Here is a 21,387-nt window from a genome sequence, read left to right on the forward strand (position 1 = left end):
GCTTGCAGATTCTTTATCTTTCACATCACATCTGTTAAAAAGAACTTAATTTTATTAATATCAGTCCATGGTCCGTTTTTGTGAATTTAATTTAATTTTATTTCATCTTGTTTTATTGTATTGAGTTATATTTGATTTCATGTTTGTACTTCTAATTACCTGATGTTACCTGTCCTGTTATGGTTTGTAAAGATAAAATGTTGAAATGTAAAGCAGCTCGTAACTTAAGTTATTACCAAATTAAGACAGAGCCAGGCTCCTCTGATGATGCTTCTGAACCATTGACAGTATGTCCTGAGCATAGAGTGATAATAGTGTATTCTTTATTGCCCCCTTTTGGAAGTTGATATAGGCTGCAGCTCGTCTATCTATGTAAACTCACTTCTGAATAATGGAGGAAGGTCAGAATGGAAGTAATTGATTTAATTTGAGCACAGAAGAGGGAACTGATCTGTGAATAACAGGCTCCGTTTATGGTTGTTAAAATGGTGCTGCACTGACCTGGATTCATTTGCTTCAAAGCACAAGCTGTGGGCTTGTGCTTCATAGAGGAAATATAAGGTGTTCCTTTTTACATCATCTCAATATTATGATTTAAATCTGTACTTAGACTGTAGATTATATTACACAATGGTGAAAAATAATCACACTCTGACAAGTTTTCCCACACCTACATTTGCTTTAATTAAAAACGTCATGATTTTTCTGTCTTTCAATACAATATGTACATCTCTTTCGTCATATGAATTGATAGAATAATTCAGTACATTACAACATATATACATACCAATGAGTACAATAAAAACCATGATCAGGCCAGAGGCTTGAAATGGTTTTCTGGTCATTTTCAAGTCTGTAACCTCAGATTGAGGGACCTGAATACTGAAGTCTTCTGATGAAAGGTTGCTGCCCTGCACATCCAATGTGTTAGCACCCCCCTCAGTTAGAGCACTGTGTTGTCCAGTGTTTCCAGTGCATCTGCATTGAGTTAGAAAATGCCCTTGTGCATGAGACCAGGAAAAAAAAAATTAGAGAGGATGAATAGACTGACTTTAAATATTTTAGAAGCATGGGGCGGGGGGCAAGAGTCAGACAGTAGGATTTTTATTTCATATTGCTCTCTATCCAGTCTTTGAAGTTGGCTACATGTGTATAGACTGTGTAGAGGTCAGGATCACACTCCCCTTGGTCATAACCAAAGCTTACCAGTCCCAGGAGTCTCCACAGAGATGGCTTACGGTTGTTACCGACTTGGCTCTCAGAGAGAGCAGGGAGGACAAGTATTCCCCCAGTGTCAGAGGGACATATGTTAGAGGGTCCATAGTCAGGCTTCTGGCTTGCACAGAGCATGTTGTCTGTGACGCTGACTGGCACGCCGTTACGCGCATACTGCTGCTCACATGGGACTATATCGGCAAGGTGAACAAGCCCAACCCTTGCCCTTTCATCGCGACCTAAATTTAAATCGGGCAGCGGAGACCAGCCCATCACAAGTCCCTGTCCAGAGGTCACCTCTTCTCCCTGACTGTCTGAGAGGCAGAGGGGCAGGACCTTCTCTCCGATCCTTGCTTTGTCCAGTAACTTGACCACAGCCATATCAGAGTCGAGAATATAGGGGTCGTAGTTTGCATGAACAGCAATGGAGGCCACCTGAAGGAGAAAGAGAAGGAGTTAATGTGTGGCCTGGTTGAAAAGGATCAAGAGATACATATATCTCCAATAGCTTACCCTCAGGTGCTGAAGACCTTTACTGTCCCTGTGGTCATCACGGTAGTGCTTCCCTACCACCACCTTGATCTTGGCTGCATCCAGGGGATACACCTTCCCCAGCTCTGTCACACAGTGAGCTGCAACAACCACACTTCTTTGGTTCACCAGAGCCCCGCTGCACACTAGTTGCCAGTCAGAAGCCTGGTCGTGGTTGCCAGTTCCTGCTCCATCGTTGCTCTTCAGGGACCCTGCCTGGCTGTCTGCCTTGGTCACCTTTGTCTGAGCTCCGTTGGTGGAGCGGCGATAGATGGCTGCCAGCCAAGGCCAGTGAGTCTCTGCCGGCCTCTCTGGGTCAAAGGTTGGATGCTTCCCACACACTGCCAAAAAGGAGGTGACAGGATGAGAGGACAGAGAGGGAGAGACAATAATCAAGAGGAGGGGAGGGAAAAAGAATACAGGAAAAAATTAGACTTACATTGAGACTGAGTCAACACTTAGTGCTGTCTTTGAATCGTCCTTCCCTTCGGAGAGCTTTTATTTTAAACAGACACATCAGGTTGTAAAGATTGTTTGCCAAAAATGCAAAGCAGTGGCAGAGATGAAGCAACATATAAAATACCCAAAAGCCCCACAGTCTTGTGAAATGTGAGAGCCCCTAACTCATGAAAGAATCCTTAGTGCATTAGGCTTAGAGCCTGTTTCACTTACCAATGTTCAAACAATGCACAACAGGGGATTTAAACATCTCATTCCTGATGTCATCAAATGAGTAATACATAATCAGACTTAAGACATAGATTTTAGGCATACGTTTTTAGATTTCCGAGGTGCTTTTGCTACTTTGTTCCACAATATTGCGACCAGCACCCTAAAAAATCAATCAATCTCCAGTACCTGTTGACATTGTTACTATATAGATATGTGGAGAACACAGCTCACAGAACCAATACCTTTCCAGGTTTGTATTAAGGTAGGCTATTCATGAATAACAGTCAGATTTGTGATTGCTACACATAGTGATTAGTGTTAGCAAAGCTGTTAACTCGCTAGTTTTTGATCATAAGCAATGTAATCATAACAAATGCACGTGTACAGCTGTCCATATTTACAACAGTGGTATTGCAAACGGGGGGCGCCAAATAGCAACAAATACCAAATCTTCCTGTTGCTTTAATTACAGCCTGGAAGAAACTGTTTAATCAAAGATGCTGATCTTTTAAACTCCCAAGTATCTATCTCACGGCTCCGCAGTAAATGTCATGAGAGGACTACAGCTGGCAGGAATGCCAAAGAGATGGATGAAAAAGCTGGCAATGTATTGCTGAATGTCAGCAATTTGGACTATTAGATAAAAGTCTGTCAAGACACCATGTCTAAATGATCACATAATAACTTGTTTCAGATATCATTGTTCATGTGTGGGTGCAAATCACTGTGTTAAAATGTGTGTCAGTATTTGTGTTCTGGTGGTTATTTCCTGTGGTCAGACAACTAATGGTCCTATACTGCCATCACCTGGTGAACAGGACACATGACGCCCGCTCCATTTCCCAGTCTTCAAGCAAGTGCGGCGAGAACTGCCGGAGTGTTGGTAGAACGTAGAGGCACACTCATACTCTATATGTGTGTAGAGGTGGTGGAAGCCCTGGGGCAAGTGGGAAAGCACTGGTGGGCCTTTGGTGGTGCTGTCAGACTGGAGCTGTCGGCCCAGCCCAGAGGAGTAGAGCTTGTGCACAGGTGTCTTTCTGTGGTGAGAAGAAGAGGCCAATGGTGTGTAGACATACAGTAAAAGGATAAGTAAAAGCTTTTGAACAGGAGTGCAGAAAAAATGTACTGTATGGCATAAAAGTTACTATTACTACTATACAAAATACATTGGTAAAAATACCTGAATGGTGCCTGTGGTGGCAGGACTCTTTGTTTAACCAGCTCTGATACTTTGGGCTCCCGACATGCTGCAAACACACACACACACACACACACACACACACCTAACTTATTAAATCATCAGGAAAGTCCAGCCAGTGGACACTTTGAACACTTTCCTTTTGGCAAAGAGCTCCAGATCCAGACCAAATTCCATTAAGAGCTAATTAACAATGACAGCTCTAGACTGATGGATTATTGCACTGCAAGAATCCTTTACCCACTAGCATTTAATCTTAGCAGTTGTTTCGCATTTAGCATTTTACAGCAATTACTTACTAGCCTTTATATCTACAAGCTATTGGCCTGATCCAAAGCAAAAAACCCATGCCTCTTACTCATTTTCTAATAAAACTCTACAGCACTATATGTTTGTAGTAAAACCCTTTAGATGGCATTTCTTATTAGAAAGTGGTAACTACTTATCAATATAGTAACCGCGAGAAATGCTGTATGTACATGCATACAGAAATGTACACCTTCCACAGACAACTAACATCAGCATCAGTAATTAAACGAATTAATAACAGTGACTAAAGAGATGACAGTACCTCTGACACAGAGCGGCTGTTTGCCACTCCAGGTACCATCTGGCTGGCAGGTACGTCGGGTATCGCCACTGAGAGCATAGGAGTGGTTACAGAAGAACTCCACTGTTTCAGGCTCTACCCCAGGCACAAGACGATGGTAGCCATGGTAGAGGCGAGGGAGAGGCGGGCAGCTTTTCTCTGCAGGAGAGAGAACAAACAGTAGGTGAGGTTGGAGGCCTAGCTGAAGGGGATGATATTCATTGTTATTTTTCTCTCTTACCGGCAAAGCTTTGGTTGGCTTCTTTCTCCTTTTCTTTTTCTTTCTCCTCCCTTTCCTTCTCCAGCTCCTCCTTTGTTTTTTCAGCAGGATCCTTCTCTGTCTTGTCCTCTTTAATTGTTGGTTTTTCCTTTGGTTTCCCACTTTCCTCACCTCCCGCTCTGTACATGGTGTACTGTGTATTGTTGACTCTAGTAGGAATGATTTTCCTCCCCGGCTCTGGAGAATCTATACTATTATTTTCTTTCTTTGCATCCTTTGTATCATACATGACTGTGTCATTTTTTGAAATTTCCACTTTAAATATCTCCACTGTGTTTTCACCCTCAGCTATGATCGTCCTCAGCTTGGTATCATTAGGGCCGACTTTATCTGGATCTTTTTTTCCATTCACCTGCTCCTCTTTCCTTTCCTTCTCTTCTTGTCCTTTGTCTTTTATCACAACAATTTCTGTGATATCGGTTTTTCCAGTCTCTAAGTTTGTGTCTGGGCTGCCTTCTGTTTTCTCTGGTGGCTTTGCTACCTCAGGTTCTTTCTTTTCAACTGTATTCAGGCTGTTGTCTGGGCCTTTACTATCCACTTTGTCTTTGCTGCCTCCAGTGGGGTTCTCTGACCCAGTATTTTTTCCCTCTGGCTCTCCTTCATTCCCACCCTCAGCCGCAGTTTTCTCTGGAATGGTACCAGTATATTTATCTTCTCTGTCGACTGCTGTTGTGTTCTTGTGCCCAGTGTTTATATCTTCCCCTCCAGCACTTTCTTTTTTTCTAGCTGTGTTCTCTTGACCTTTCTCTTTTGTTTTGCTGATATCTTTGTCACTGTATGTATATGTTTCAGTCTCTTTTGCCTTGTCTTTGTCCTTTTCTGCTTCAGTGAGAGTATTATTCACTGTGGATAGAAAACAAAAAGAAAGATCATTACTGAAGTGTCTGTTAGCAAGTGATTACAAATCCTTTTGTTCAAAGTTGTCTCGTCATGCTGAATGGCTCTAGGCACTGACTCATCTCATTCATTATCCTTATAAAAATAAAGTAAAATGAACTGCATGTCCTTGTGCTCTATTTGTACTGACTCATCCTTCTAATCTCTAATCCCCATTATTTAAGACACTTTTTCTGACCTTGGGTGCAAACAGGAGGAGTCCCACTCCAGGTGTTGTTAGGGAGGCAGGTTCTCTGGGAGTTCCCATTGAGCTCAAAGGGCTGGTGGCAAAGGTACTGTAGAGCAATGAGGACATCATTGGGCCCATAAACCAAGAAGTGGTCACCATGTGTTGGCTTGGGTGGTAAAGTACATACTCTTTCCACTGGTACTGGAGAGAGGAAAGAAAATAAAGTTTTTTCACAATCTGCACCATGGGGCAGTATACATGGCATTCAGAGACAAGCAAAGGACACACATAGTACTTTCCCAGATCCTAAATTTTAATTATCTTACCACACTCTGGGGCAGGCGCACTCCATGTTCCATCACTCAGGCAGATGGCAGAACGAAACCCCCGCAGCTCAAAGCCAGGATCACAACGGAAAGTGATGCGTGCCCCTGAGTGATGAAACAAACCCTCTGTGGATCCATGGGTGGGCACTGGAGGCCTGTGGCAACCCACCACTGAGTGGAAATACAGGCATGCATATTTTATTCATGAACACATGTTGTCTTATTTTCCTGTTTCATAACTGAAAGCTAGGGCATCGAAATGAAGATGTAAAAGGGATTTAGGAAGTATCTCTCTAGCATTCATCACTGAATGCAACATTAAAACAACATTAGTTTATTGCACCTTCCTGCTGAAAAAGACCACACAAATAGACTCAGTGAGTTAATTGCCTTCTGGTGTTTGCAGGTCAGACAGGTAGCCCACAAAACAAAATTTCAGCTCTCAGACTCATTACTCTTAATTTAAAAATGTCCAGAGCTTTAAAAGCATAGCCTGCTACCAAGAGGCCCATTAAAGAATAATTTCACCCATCATGGTAAAGTGTGCACAGTTCACAGCAAGACTTTAACACATGGCTTGTAAATGAGGAAGAAATAGACGCAATAAAAGAGCTTTAGTCAAACTGTTCAATTTTCCAGTATTGTAAAAGTGGATTTTATAAAGTGGCGTAGTAGAGATTGGTAACAACGTGGTGGAATACTGTGCAAAATAAAAGTATCTATGTCATAAATAAGGAAATTATTGTGTAATTCTTTTAGCATTTTATGATGTGCTGTTTCTCTGTGCTTACAGTATCTGCTTCTATCTTAAAGGGAAACTGCAAAATGTGCACACAGATGTTGTGGTTCAGGACTACACCACCCACAACTGAGTTCACAAAAATTCAAACACACATGTTAACACTGACTTTATCATACCATTACAGCACTCTCTATGAGATGATCCCTCAGGAGTTTTTTTGTGGTGTTGACTTTAAGTTGGGTTAGATCCATGAAATGCACTGTCTGTGGTTTTATAGCTGCAAACCAAAGAACCCTCCCTATAATCTGGGCGTTTTTGCCTTACGGCATTTTCAACCTTTAGTCCCTTAGGGGATGGAGAATGCTGTTGGCCATCCAAAAGTGGAAAAGTAAACTGTAGTTGACCTCCTTTGAATATGCTTTTTAAAAAGTTAAAGCATCCTGAGGTGCGGTTTGCATTGTTATATTGAGCTTTAATGACCCTTCTTCATGTCAGATTTTGTCTACAGACATAATGAAATGAGTCTGGGGTCATTAGGGTGGAATGCTAACATACCATAACTGGCGACACATACTGTAAGTAAATCATCATTCCTTTCATTAACGCCTTGGAAACTATGTTGAACACTGCACTCAAAAACAGATTAAACTGAAGAATACATTCAACTGTGCCAGAGAGAGAAAAGAAAAGTGGAGAGAAATCATTTTACCATCTTGAGTTTATACGATAACGTGTCAAGATTCTCTCATACAGAATGAGTTTTAGCTCAGGCTTATGACAGGTTGATTATTGGAGATGTAAAATACAGCTGATGTCAGGTTCATACTTAAAATTCTCCATCTGACTCCAGGGCAGAAATGTAGACTACATTTCCTCTACAAAATGTCACACATTAGCGTTATTCCAGCTCTCTTTCATTAAAATTAACAGCTGAGGAATCCTCATGGGAATACAGATGAATGCACAATGTGTGGAATGAAACTCTAGGTTTTTTTATGGGTGTCTCCTCCAATGGAAAAGCTGACTTATGTTACAGAAGTAGAATTGTTTCACAGTTAGTTTTATAGACTTAAATTTAGCCCTGAAAAAGACACTAAAAAAGTGAGTGGGGTTCAGGAAGTCTGTTTCTGCGGGATCTTAAGGGACGTGTATTGGGTGTAAAAACACAACTTAGGGTTCAGACACCCATAAATAAAAGACCTTGAAGGCTAACCACACCTGGATTGAGCAGTACCCCACATGACGAAATTGAGCTCTGCCAGTGTGTTGGTGGAAAATAACCACACAGATTTAAGGTGGCATATCGTGGGTTTCTTCGGAAACCAGAATGGTTTGTTGACATTACCAAACCCTAAGAAACTATTTTTTTTCTTGTCTTCATTCTTGATTATCCATATACTTTGTTGGCACATTTTCCCTTTTAATTTCTTTACCCATATTTTTCCTCCTATGTCCCCAGCACAGTATGAGTAATGCATTAGTTTGTTCAATGCTGCTTATTTTCATGCAAACATAGTAGGTTGTCATTTGGAATTGCAGCCCATCTGCTGAAACTTATTTTATAGTTGTAGAAAAGCTGACTGACCAAAACCATAGATGGGACTGCACGGATGGGGAAGGCAGCTGGCCTGAACCTAGTCCAAACCACAGACCTCTCCCATGTGACAGTGAATCACTGCCTGCCTCTGGGCAGCAACAACAACAAAAAAAGGTTTGCAGAAAGAAGTAATTTCTCAGGAAAAATTTTCGTAACTAGGTGTGTCTGATTTCAGATAAAAGTTATTAATTATGAAATAACTCTGAGATATCGTAATCGTCAGTACAGTAAGAAATGTCTTTTGGATACGGCGAGAGATGGAAAATTCATGTCATGCCTACAGAATGCCATAAAGACTGCTTTATTTTTCCCTGTGATTACCACCTACAGGCATTTTTTTTTTTTCCCCACGTCCATCCCCCAAACAACATAAAATATCAGCATTTTTCAAGCATGATCATATTGTAGAAGCTTCAGTTATGTTACAGACTCACCATTTTCACATCTCTTGCCTGTGTAGCCAGCCAGACAGGCACAGTGGTAAGTGTAAGAACTGTCCAGGATACAAGTCCCATCATGCAGGCAAGGAGAGGAGCTGCAAGCTGTAAACATACAAGTGTGTGAAATTAGGGTACAAGAAGAAATGTTGTATTTATTTGCAGTGTAATAATACAATCTGTATGCCAGAAGGCTACATCAAGGGATTCATTTCAAAGCTGGCACCATTTAAATGTCATTGTTACTTTCCATTTCTGAATGTGTGTGTGGGCATTTCTACACAGAAAGCCTCTGTTGACTTTTACTAGATCTGGCTTAGCTGCTGGTAAATTATGTGTGTGTGTGTATGTGTGTGTGTGTGTGTGTGTGTGTGTGTGTGTGTCTGCTTCTGAGTTTGAGACCTTGAGAATGAGGACATTTCTGGAACGTAAAGACATTTTGGTCGGTCCTCACTTTTTCAACGGGCTGTTAGCATGCTCAATACCCTGAGGAAGGCTTTTGCTTTTGCGTGTAGGTGTCAGTCATGCACTGTTAGAGGCTTTTTATTACACACTGGACTCTGGGTGCCATGGAAAATTCTTTTTTTGTTTGCATTTGCATTTGCATTGGGCCATGACTCTAAAGAGAGCCTTTGTTCATTGAGTATGACTTACCTCAAATTACTTTTTATTTACTGTGTAAGGTCACACTCTTATTGGGAACTGTTTTTGGACTAGGGCTTGGTTTTAATGATAAAATTACCCTCTGGCTGTGTTGAGTGTAAGGGCTTAGGATTTGGGGTAGGGAATGCATTATGTCACCAAAGGTCCTCTAAAGGATGCAAGTAATTTATTATTAGTAATAAATACATATAAATAGTAGTAGCAGCATTATTTTTCTTTTGCTGATAAATGACACTGGTGTTTGACCTGCCTGAGCTCTCCTGGAAAGTGGCAAAGAATCCGTCAAAGTTCTTGTAGCCATCAGACACAAAGAGTATGTGCAGACTGTTGCCAGAGCTCTGGACTGGGGCAGGTCTGCTGTTCCCGCAGAATCGACCAATAACACGTGAGTTTATGCTGTCGCCATCTCGAACCTCCACATAGTCATAACGGCAAGACTGGTGAAACTCCAGACTCAGCATCATGAACCTGTTAATACGAGGATGAGTATAAAAGATGAATGTCAAATCAACAAAATACAAGTTTGACAAATAATCTAACAAACTAGAATATCCATCAATGGCTATTATTTTTACCGTTATCCATACACCTTGATACACTTTATGGAGACGATGGAGCATGAAGCAATTTGACTGCATTTAGTAGTTTCTGTTGTGGTCCTGCTGTAGCAATGTTTTCCTGGATTATGAGAGCACCTGTGTTCCCTGGCAGTGCCACCAGCTGGCATCACAGTACTGATGCTTTAAAATCTTCAGCCAGCAAACAAGTAATGAACAGTAATGATAGCTACTGAATACATTAACAGCTGCTGAAGGCGATTTGCCCTACTATTACTTACTCTTAATGGTGTGTGAAATTTGTCTCATTTTAACCAGGCACCGCGGCAGTTAAAGATTTAGATTTATGTTGCTTTATTTTGTGTTTGTGTAACAAAGATTAGTGGCAGTTAAACTGTGTGCAGCAGTAAAGATTCAAGGAAAAAAGGTAACCTGAGATCATGACTAAGACAGGTATAGGCAAGTAGGACTAAGTCATTACTTTATGCTCCATTTGTACTGATATTACATGAGTTAGAAGGAAATTCAAAATAAAGTACAATAATTGTTGATGCTTGACAGCAACAATAAAACAGTTGGCACAGCAACACACCTAAAACAAACAGATGCCAATCTTTGGCTTAGTGGCTTTGGCAGGTTTTAGAGACATCTGTAGAATGATATAACCATCATATCTGATATATAATGTATTGTTTACACTCATGAGCCTATTTAACAGTTTTAAGTGCACATACAAATGCCATAACATTCATGTAACTGGCTATAATTACTGCTGATAAACAGTATTATCCATCCCAGTCTAAATAAACATCTTGTTATTTCAGACCAGAAGTTGTTAAATGTCTATAAAATATATCCATGAATGCTGAATAAACATGTCGATTGCACAACATTATTTCCAAAACAAGTAGTAGGACTGGTGATTACGGGTATGAAATTTCTAGAAGTCAGGACATCCAGAAGGAGTAGCTTCAGGGCCAGTTTAAATGTGAATTTAAGTGAGTATAATAACTGTTTGGAGAAATCTAAATACACTTTCAATTCATGAGCTGTTTGGGTTCAGTTGCAGTCAGAGTGTGACATTGAGAAGACTGCCAGCTGGATAAGGAAAAACACAAAGGAGTCTCCTTTCCCATTCCTGGTGATCAGATGTAATCTCCTTGGCCTTACATTAGAACTGACATGAAGGACTGATGAACTTTATACAAGACACTGGCAGGCTCCCAAATGCTTTAATTTGACCCTTTATCACAATCCCTTGGGTCACGGAAGCTTAGACTAATGAGATACACAGAAATATTAGCCTGCAGCAGCTCCCAACAATTAATGCCAGTTGTAATTCAGTAAATATGTTGCCTGTGATGTGACTGTATTGCAGTTAAAGATAGAGAAATACAGTAAAACCCTGCCAGTAATTCCCCAGTCATTTAGGCACAGACATATAACTTTCCATTAGTCTATCTCTGAGCACAGCAGCTCTTTGTCATTTAGGGTTTTTGGGGATTTGTGTCAGAAAGGACAGAAAAATATAACATAAATATTAGTAATCTCTATGTTGATGTTTGTCATCACAGAATTGATACAACCTGGCAGTCTCACAGTTCACCATAGTTTAGTTTAATGAAAAGCTTTTATACATTGCAGAAAAAATACTTGGAATCATTAAATGTATTTTATGCACACAATAAACCATTACTGTATGCACTGCATGCTGAGCTTGTATCTAACTGTATGGAGCTTTTTTTCTGCTAAAACCCTGCACAAATGCACGCCTGTAAAGTGCTGTGTGCGTAATGGAGAAAATGACAGAAATAGAAAGTTATCACAGGACTGAAAAGTAATAACCTTCCTGAAAAAAAGGGGATGTTGTGGTTTCCAAACTTTGCTGTAGACTTGCCATCCGTCCATACATCTTGCAGAAATATCTGAACTGAGTGGAAATTTGACTTAAGCAGGCCAGCCATTAATAACTATTACAGATGGGCAATGAAGATCTCAAAAACTACGCTTTAATGCCAGATGAAACTGTGTTGATTTTAACTTTATTGACACAAAGGTTTGCAACATTCTTCGGTTTCTAACAGACATACATTCTTTTGTAAGTCTATACAACCTGATGGAGTTCTGCATGGTTTTAGAATGATCCTTTAGTTGAAAGTAGTTCCAATGAAAATTATTCTGAATAACTAGGGCACTGTCTCTGAAAATACACATGGCGTGATCGACTCTAGGGATGGTAATGTCTGTTTGTCACCTTTGGTCCAAACTGAAATACCTCATCAATTACTTTCCATGGAATTTTGTAGAGACGTTTGTGGTCCAGTGTCCAATTCTTTGGTTTATCACAAAATACCTAAAATCTAATGACATTCCCATCAGCCTTAGCTGTACTTGGTGCTTAGTGCTAATGCTAGCATGCTAACATTAGCACTAAGCACAAAGTATACATTATCTCACAGAGCAATTGGCATGGTTGTAGACTCTTAATCTTGTTTAAAATGGCAGCAGATGCAGTAGAAACACAATATAGCCTGTGGTTTTACCCATTATGCTTTGTAATAGACAAATTAAACTACAGGTCTTACCTGAGGTCTATGGTAAAGGGACGGTCCACCTGTATGGTCCACTCACACCGAGCATTGTTGGGGTAACTCTCCAGCACCAAATGGCCCTGCCGTTTACGGATCACTCCCCCACACTCTGAAAAACACATGGGAATGAAATCAATTTTGGAAAGTTCTGCAGAAAGTGCGGTGCTATTTAAATTCCAGCAGCTGCTAATTACAGCATAATTATTATTTTGAGGGTCTACATTCAGCTGCTCTGGTTATCATTCAAACCAGAAGCAATTACATTTGCGTTTCCAAACCCACTGTAAAACATGTTGTGCTCAACAACATAAAGAAGCATAAATATGCAGAGGGCTAACAAAGTCATTCTGCAACCATTCCAGATTCAGCTTTTAATTAAATGTATGCTTGTTGTGCCCCCTTGGGAGAGTATTGAATATCGAGAAAGCTCCAGTCAGTGTCCAAATGTTACATATTAAATTGTTTTATGGGATTCCCGAATGTTGACTCTGACTTGTCATTCAGCTCCTCATGGAAAATCTTTTGGGCATATGGCATCCTTCCAAGTTGGAATAGTTGTCCCAGATGAAGAAAAATCAGCAGGAAAGGAAAAAAACACACAGTATATTGTATTCATTTCACTTATAATTACACGTATACACATCCAGTATGTAGTAAAGCCATGTAGAATCTGCTAATTGGGAGTATGAAGGCACTTACTCATGCAGTCTCCACCAGACCAGCCAGGCCGACACTCAGCACAGTATTTGCCATTAATGAAGAAGTTATCCCTGGGGCCCCATGTCCCATTGTTGCAGCGCTTACAGTTCTCAAATATACTGCAACCTGAAAGAAAAAGAGCCAGAAGCATACATGCAGTAAAACAGTATACAAACGATACACACAATTGACATGGTTTCTTTCAAAAGTGCCGTTATTGTTTGTCAGAACTGGGAACCAAAAAAGCATGAGCCATGTCACACACCTTCATCAGACCCTTGCCATGTTTCCTTTTTAATCAACTGCTAAACTCATTAAGCTCATCTTTCACTACAACAGAATGTACAAACATACGGTATTGCTGCTTCCTGAAATATAAATGAAGAAAATGGGTTCCTGGGAGTATACATGGATGGATTTTCACTTAAGAGACTGCTCTGTCCAATGGGGGACACGTTTTTAACAGTAAGTGTAAAGTACATGTATCCTAAATTCTGAACATCTGTTTCTTCCCCATAAAAGGAAAACATGAGTACATTCAAGCTGTGAAGAAAACATGACATACTTCTTTAAGCGGATGGCATGTAGGAAAATAACCTGAAGAAAGCAAGAGTTTGGAGGCCTGAGCTGCAGCACATGTGTGCAGACAACCCCAAGTGATTACATTCTCACGTATATACGCGCCTGTATTTCTCACTAACAGACAGTGATGTGCTCATCTCTGAGTATAAATATAGACAGGTTTACACCCATTTCATTCACAAATTAAAGTTCCAAATGTGATCATTCGCTGCTCCACTTGTTCAAATGCATTCTGCCAGTAAGTCAAGAGAAGAAGCCAACGTGAAATTGGCCTGAAAACAAATTAGATTAGACACAAATTATTTTTAGGCTTTCTGTCATACTGTTTGACAATGTAATATACAATATATGCTACAATGTAAACAGCTGTGCAGCTGTGCAGTTGATAGACTTGGTCTTGCCGATATTGAAGAAAGACCAATTTCAAGGATGGAGATTCATGGGACTAGAATCAACAGATATATATATATGTTATAAAGAGAATGCGAAGTTTTGCCAACTTTTTTTTTCTGTAAAAGATAATAAAGTTTGAAGCACTCATTCAAATATGAATATTTGCAGAGGTTCTACCTGGATGGATGATGCAGGGGTCACATTCGTTGATGGCATTGCGGCAGCAGGGCACTGCGTAGCCCACTGGAGTCCCCTGCAGGGGGCATTTACAGCGGATCACATCATACTCACAGCAGCCTCTGCACATAACGTTCCACTCTGGGCCCGGGCAGTGGTTGTACAAATACCTGTAATCTAAACAAGACAATACGTCAGGGTCAGCAATTCAGCAGAAAAACACTCATACAAGCAAGCAGGAAACATTTGTTTATGTAACCATTGTTTCATACGTGTACAGAAATAAAGGGGAAGATGAGTCAAACATGGAGAAAATATGACAAATGTAATGACTGGCCTTGTGGGAAAATGAAAGCAAACGTGGGTTATGGTCAGCAGAACCCTGAGCAGCAGTGGAAGGATTCTGGTGAGTGCAGTGTTTATCTGAGCTGCTGCTCTGCACTGGCTCTATGGTTATTTCCACTGCCATATGGTTGCAAGCTCTTTTTAAAGGGGACCGCAAGTCTCTCAGTAGTTAACCTCCTCTGTATATTACATCAGACAACATGCCACAAGGGAAAAGTCATGGTAAAAAACAGAATCAAATCATTAATCAGAAAGTGATTTATGAAGCAGAGTGTAAACACGTATTTTCTTTCTAAAGTTTTTACTCAATAAATGCAATGTTTAATTGGATTGGAAGCAGTGATTCAAGGACCTTTGAGCACAAGTAGTTATGATTATGTAACAGTGGATTTAAAAGCTGAAACAGACAAGTGGAAATTCTCTTGTGGCAGATGTGGACGGAGAACTAACAGAAGCTGCACTTTAAACTTGGCACAATGTCAGTGCAGCATTTTGTAGGTACCCTCCTCCCAGCCCTGCGATCACAATGTCTCTGCCCTCAACCCCACCATTTAGTCTTCCTGAAACTTTCCCACCTAAAAACAGACACACATACCCGTTCGATTTGTAAAGCCATAGTTGCACACTATTTGTTGTTTATATGAGATTTGTGAGACAAAGAATCCATGACACAGAAATACACTGGCACACAAAAGTGGTTGTTTGCAGACGGTCAACAAGAGAGGAGAAGCGCAGATGTCTTGGAATGCTGTGAGTCGTCCCTGCTGCCCTTCCACATTAATGATATCATAAATTGTATTTCAGTCCAGCCTGGCCTTCTCCTCAGCTATTTCTCCAAGAAGACACGGTGAGGTATGACTTACACACTGATATTAATCAAACAGAAAGTAGGTTGTGCAATGCCACTAGGTCAACTTTAGTGCAGATTTGAGGACAGAGTCTGTGCTTCATAAAGCTGCTGTGTAGGCTGTTTTATGATTCCTGTCTGTTCTTAAAAAAAATATATTGTTTTGATAGCATGAGCTCAGCTGGATTTGTGTATTAACCTGAAAAGCATTTTCAGCAAGCCAGTAACAACATGTGATAGATCTCATGACTGTGATTTAATGTCATTCAAATGTTTTTGGACCATGGCGCCTGTCCACGCCAGTCCCTTACACAATGCCCATGCTGTAACAGTAGTGATTTCATGTGGTAAAAAGCAATGTAAACGTACAACCCCTAAGCTTTGTTTTTAAGCAAATCAAAGCTAGCATTCTTGCATTGTCTTCTTTGTTTAGCTCGGTCTGCCTCCATGAGACAAAAACAGAAAAGCTTATAATTTCAGATCAGTTTGTCATTTCTTTGGACTTCTTTTGACCAAGTGTGAGAACCACAAACATCCATGGCATGGGCATGGCCCATGTGTTTAGAGAGATGTCTGTTGAGACAAGAAGAAGACACTTTACAAAGAGTGGGATTATGCACTGTACTGTGAGTCAGGTACAAATATGCACTATGACAATGGCACAGCAAGTAAAAACTTGTTCTGACACAGTCTACTGTTATTGTCCATGATATATTTTGGTTGAATTAATTCAAAATACATTCAAAAAGTCTAGCCCGTTGTTTTAAAAGAGTACTCCACTATAACATTGTCAGACTTGTGATGGATATTCTTCTTCCCCTATAAACAGTTCAGTCGGTGATTTGGGTGCGTTTTGCCAATAGCAGCTAATGTAGCATCAAGCTGCTAGCCTCAAGCCTCGATGATGAGCCGGCTACGGAGGTCTGGTAAGCTCATTTCTTTCTAGCTCCCCAACCCCAGATGTGTTTCATTTTCAAACGTGTAGTCCTCAGCCCCCACCAGGGCTGACTCAAGTGACATCATCTTGAGGCAGTTTAGCAGATTTCACAGAGCTCTTTCTGAAAACACAAACTGCTTTGAACCACTTTTTTGGGTTGGCGGAGTTCCCCCTTCAATCTGGCACTTCACCAAAGACCTCCAAAAAAAAAAAAACTACATGATAAATTGAAGTACTGAAGCTGCTAATTGCTTGATTACAGTAGCCTGACTTTGGCACACCTGGTGTCCATCCAAACTGCTTTTATTCACATAGATAAAATGCAGTTGGAAGCAACTGCATTTCAAACAACGATGAGTGTTGTTATGATTGCAATATGGCCGACATTACATAAGGCTGGATATTGTTAAACAAGACAGAATGGACTAAAGCCACTGTTGACTGTGTTACTGGCCTGTTTGACTATTTAGTCTATAAAGCGCTACCATTAGCTGCCTCACAATGAATCATAGCGCTGGATGAAAACAGCGTTCAAAAGGTATGATGCCGGACACATGGGGATTGAGAGGCGCTGACACCATCTCCTCACCTTATGGGACAGCTTTTCTGCTTCCTAAGGTTCGTAAAGGATGCTGGCCAGAGAGACTGTGAACCCTGATTTATAGGACATAAACATGAAAGGGTCAAAAAACTTTATTAGCTGGCCTGGTAATGTCATTACATGGATCACTGCCGTGTGTCTTGTCCAGATAGTGAAATGACATCCTGTGGTTGTAACTGCCCTAAGGACACTTACAGGGAGGACCGTGATTTAGAGAAGAATTGAATAGATGTTTATTTGTTTAAGTAGGAAATTCATCTTCTGTCTCTGTCAGTAACATGAAAGAGCATGCATGCATGATGGGATTAGTTTGCACATTCCTACAAGCTGTTTTCTTAATGCTCCTCCTACAGCCAAATAAACACAGGCAACAGTGTTTTCAGTGTTTATTCGCTATGAACGGATTCTGTTTGCTGACCTCCAGCTCTGTTGATAAGACTGTTATGTTTTCCTTTGAAGCGTGACTGCAAGGTTTCTCCCCCAGTGCTGGACGCATGTTGGAATGCATTTTTATTTTTCTGGACGGCTATCCCCTCTCCTTAATAAGTGTTTACTGATTTACAACACTGAAGATCAGTTTTACATAACTGTGCTTTGGCTTGCGCCCCGGCAAGTCACAATTATTCATTTCACCGATAAAGCTTACTGCCTTGTAAAAACACATCCGCATGGCTTCCAGTTCAACACCTGCAGGTAACTACAGACTGGACAGTAACAATTTCATATAGAGTTTTACAGCAGGAAGGAATGAACAGGTGTGGAGCTGCATGTGCACAGGAGAAAAGCCTATAAGCAAACTGGCATTTGTCAAAGTACATGCATGACTTTCAGTCGTGTTTGACACAATGCTGTATTCAAGTGCTTTTGCATACAGCAACTGAGAAAAAATATTTGAATGTGTGACAACATTGGCATCAACATGCAAATTTCACTACAGTTATCATCATGTTCTGTTCTCCAGACTCGTAATTTAACCGAAGATTGTGGTTGTGCTGTGTGCCTCTGACTAATGTGTATTTAATCACAGAGTAGTAGTGCTGACAGTTGTCAGAGAGGTACCGTAAGTAGGAGGAAATTCATTTGATAATAAAGTTTCCTTGTTGTGTCTCTCTTTTTAGCTCTCCATTTCGTCCAACCTGTCTGATATTAATTTGTTTTGGTATATGTAATAGTGTATACATACTTTCAAGATACACACATAACTAGTTCTGTAGACGTGTGTGAGAAGATGCTGGCAACAAGCCACAGGAACACAGTTTAAGAAATATTTGTGTGGGTTTGGCTTGGCTTTTCTGGACTTATGTAAGAAGTATCTGCTTTTCTTCCATTCCAGATGTTGAGCTCATAAATGTACTTCTCAACATGCATGTAAAGAAGCCATAGAAATGAAAATAGCAGTGATACAGGCATCATAACAGACGCTCTGTCGCCATGGTGGAGACCTGCATGTGTCATAAAGCACTCCCACCCAATCAGAAGCTCTGCAGGTCCAGGCTGTTAGCCGGCATGGCTCAGCTGCACACGTTTGATGTGGATCCAGAGACTGACATCATTATTACAGGGACAGAGACGTGGTCGTGGAAATTCACGTGAGTCCTGTGACCCTGCATCTGACCTCACTGCCTTGTTGGCAACCTGAGCCATAGCCAACCCTGACTTCTGCCAAGAACAAGGTATAAAAAAAAATTTTGGACATTTTTTAATCATTTTTCTTACTTTAAAAATATATTCTATGCAAGTATAAAGCTCACAGACACACACAACCCTTCTATAAGCCCTGGAAAACCAGTGCTCTGCATTCAAAATGTGCTGCAGGTGCTGAATTTGACCTTACAAGTGACTCACCTGCATCAGCTCCAGAACTGTGCCATCATTTTTTTCTGTACTCAGCTGGGAGTAAAACCCAAAGTCAGACTTTTTATTTGATTTTGCATCAGCATCCACTTTTGCCCCAGTTCACATCACACCCAGACTCTCAGATAACTTATAATTAAGTTCTAATTTGATATCCAAATGTTATCAGCAGTTATTGTCTAGTTTGTCTTTTTCTTGCTCACTGCTCAGAAACTGTATCTTATCAACTTTAGTCTTGTCTTGCTACACACTGCTATCATATCTGAGCTATTTTTAAATACAAACAATGCTAAAGAGCACAATGCAGAGAAGGCTTGAGCAGAGCCCAGCGAGAACTTTAAGATGAGTTCAACATGCTTGTCAAACACAACACAATGTGGCGTGAGTTAGATAAGAAGACTTACACAATGGGAGCCTCAGTATCGGACCTGGTAGAGAGTGAACCAAGTGCCAGGCTAGCTGTTGCCCATTGTTTCCAGTCTTTCTGCTAAGCTAAGCTTACTGGCATTTGATATTTTTACCAGACAGACATGAGATTGGTATCAATCTTTTTGTCTAAATCTCAGCAAAAAAGCAAATAATCATATTTTCCAAAATGTTGATTTGTTGCTTAAATGTTCAATTCACCGAAATTATAAAACGCATATTTGTTCACTTACTCCTAATGGCTTCTAGCAATGCAGGCAGTGTGAGTTTTATTTGACAATGCTGCTTTGCATCAAGATCAACAACACCACATCATTATGTCATACTTGCTCCTTGCCATAATTACGTGAGAACTCAGAAAAGTTCCCTGTAAAGTCTAACACTTTTACAATATAAATCCACTACTGAATAAATAGTTTCCTCTTGACAAAATTAGACTTATTTCATGCTGATGTATCATGGAAAAATAGTTGTTTTTACGGCAGCTGTGAGTGCACTTGCTGTGCATGTATGTGCGAGTGTATAATTCCTTTTGCCTACTGCCCACTGCAGCTGTCTGGTATTTTGAGGTTGGAGTGATTTTGCTGTCATGGAACAGGGAAACTCCCAGGGGAGCTCTGTGGCCACTGCGTATCTTAACGTAGTCCGATCCCATGCGCTGATCCCTGTGGTCATCCTGCAGATTGCTTTAAATAAACTTCCCTCTGGTAGGAAACCACAAACCCAATGAAATGCCCTATCACTCTATTATCCACTTTGGTGAATTGGTATGTATGCACGCCAATATGTAGGTCAAACAGAAGTCTGATATGTACACATTTGTTTTTCAGTATTTAGCTGCTACACTTGGAATGAACTCTTGAGTCTGATATGACACACTATTTTTCTAAATGTTCGATCAGAGGCCAGGATTTTTCTGCTTGTCTTTGCCAAGATTTCCCTTTCTCCAATGTAATATCTTTACATATGCTAGCCTCAGTCTTTGTTTCCTACAGCACACTATTCAGTAGCCCTGACAATTTCCCTGTGGACTCAAGCTAAACACACTGTAAGGAGTGTGTGTTAGAAGAACAGGACATCTCAGGACTCAGGTGGGTGGAGGATCCTGAACAGGAATCCTTATATAGATCAAAATGCCTCAGCCTCAGGAACACCAAAACATGCACAAATGGACATAAACACAGGCACACACACACACACACACACACGTAAGTAGACCAAGAAGTCAGGCTTTATATGTAAACATGTCAGCTCTGCTTTAAAAAGAAAAGGAAACTATTTTAGGTTGCTTAAGAGAAAACATCTATCACTAGCTGATAATGCACAAATATGAAACAAGCCATGCTTAGAATGAGTGACTCAGCTGACAGCAACATATGTAGGTAAGCTTGCCAGAGGGGAACTCTCTTAACACACACAGCTGCGTTCTGCCCAGTCCTCTGCCGCATTCACCAACATTACAAATTAAAGGTATTATTTTACTGCGTGGTAACCGTGCGAACAGGAATGAGACAGAGGGCAGAGGTTTGGTTAGGAGTCTTGGAGACAGTGTATGGTATACACATTACCACAGCGAGCGTGATTGACTCAAACGTGACTCATGTCTTCCTGCAGCAGTTCAAGCGGTCACCCAGGGTAAACAGGCAGAGACAATCTCAATCTCAGGGAGAGCTCCCCACAACACACTTTTAGCGATTAAAGAGAAGTTCTTGCACAAAAGGGAACGAGTGCCAACATTCAACAGCCCTATTAGGACTCCAACTGCCTCACTTTACCTCAAGGAATGTGTGGCCACATCCAACTGTTGCTTCTTTTTTATTTAGGAGCAGAAAAACAATCTCACTTTCATTTCACACAAAGAACAACTAAAATTGCGTAGAAAGGAGTGTGAAGATCACAGAGCCCTTTTTAATGGGACAATAAACAAACCAACACACGACAATCCCTCACTCTGTATTTCAAAACAAGAGTTGTAAAGACAAAGGTTGCACCAACTTGTCAGTTCTGTTTTTCTTTGCCCCCCCCCCCACACACTTCTGTAAAAGGCTTTAACTTACACCAC

General features: G+C 40.7%; 1 protein-coding gene across 2 annotated transcripts in view; it reads right to left on the bottom strand.

The window, feature by feature from the left end:
- Positions 1-659: 659 nt before the first annotated feature.
- pamr1 (peptidase domain containing associated with muscle regeneration 1) overlaps positions 660-21,387 on the bottom strand; it is a 32,526-nt gene continuing 11,798 nt past the window's right edge. For both annotated transcript variants that reach the window (XM_035664254.1, XM_035664253.1), the window contains exons 2-14: positions 14,316-14,492; positions 13,164-13,289; positions 12,459-12,573; positions 9,567-9,784; positions 8,651-8,758; positions 5,878-6,048; positions 5,561-5,752; positions 4,447-5,328; positions 4,188-4,364; positions 3,599-3,665; positions 3,226-3,455; positions 1,729-2,087; positions 660-1,650 (exon numbers count right to left, since the gene is read on the bottom strand). In XM_035664254.1, the coding sequence (XP_035520147.1) occupies positions 1,105-1,650; positions 1,729-2,087; positions 3,226-3,455; positions 3,599-3,665; positions 4,188-4,364; positions 4,447-5,328; positions 5,561-5,752; positions 5,878-6,048; positions 8,651-8,758; positions 9,567-9,784; positions 12,459-12,573; positions 13,164-13,289; positions 14,316-14,445 (3,321 nt within the window). In that variant the 5' untranslated portion in view covers positions 14,446-14,492 and the 3' untranslated portion in view covers positions 660-1,104. The remainder of the gene's footprint in view (positions 1,651-1,728; positions 2,088-3,225; positions 3,456-3,598; positions 3,666-4,187; positions 4,365-4,446; positions 5,329-5,560; positions 5,753-5,877; positions 6,049-8,650; positions 8,759-9,566; positions 9,785-12,458; positions 12,574-13,163; positions 13,290-14,315; positions 14,493-21,387) is intronic.

This window comes from Morone saxatilis, unplaced genomic scaffold (genome assembly GCF_004916995.1).
Source record: "Morone saxatilis isolate NCDOM2014 unplaced genomic scaffold, NCSU_SB_2.0 Contig2, whole genome shotgun sequence".
NCBI classification, from domain to species: domain Eukaryota; kingdom Metazoa; phylum Chordata; class Actinopteri; family Moronidae; genus Morone; species Morone saxatilis.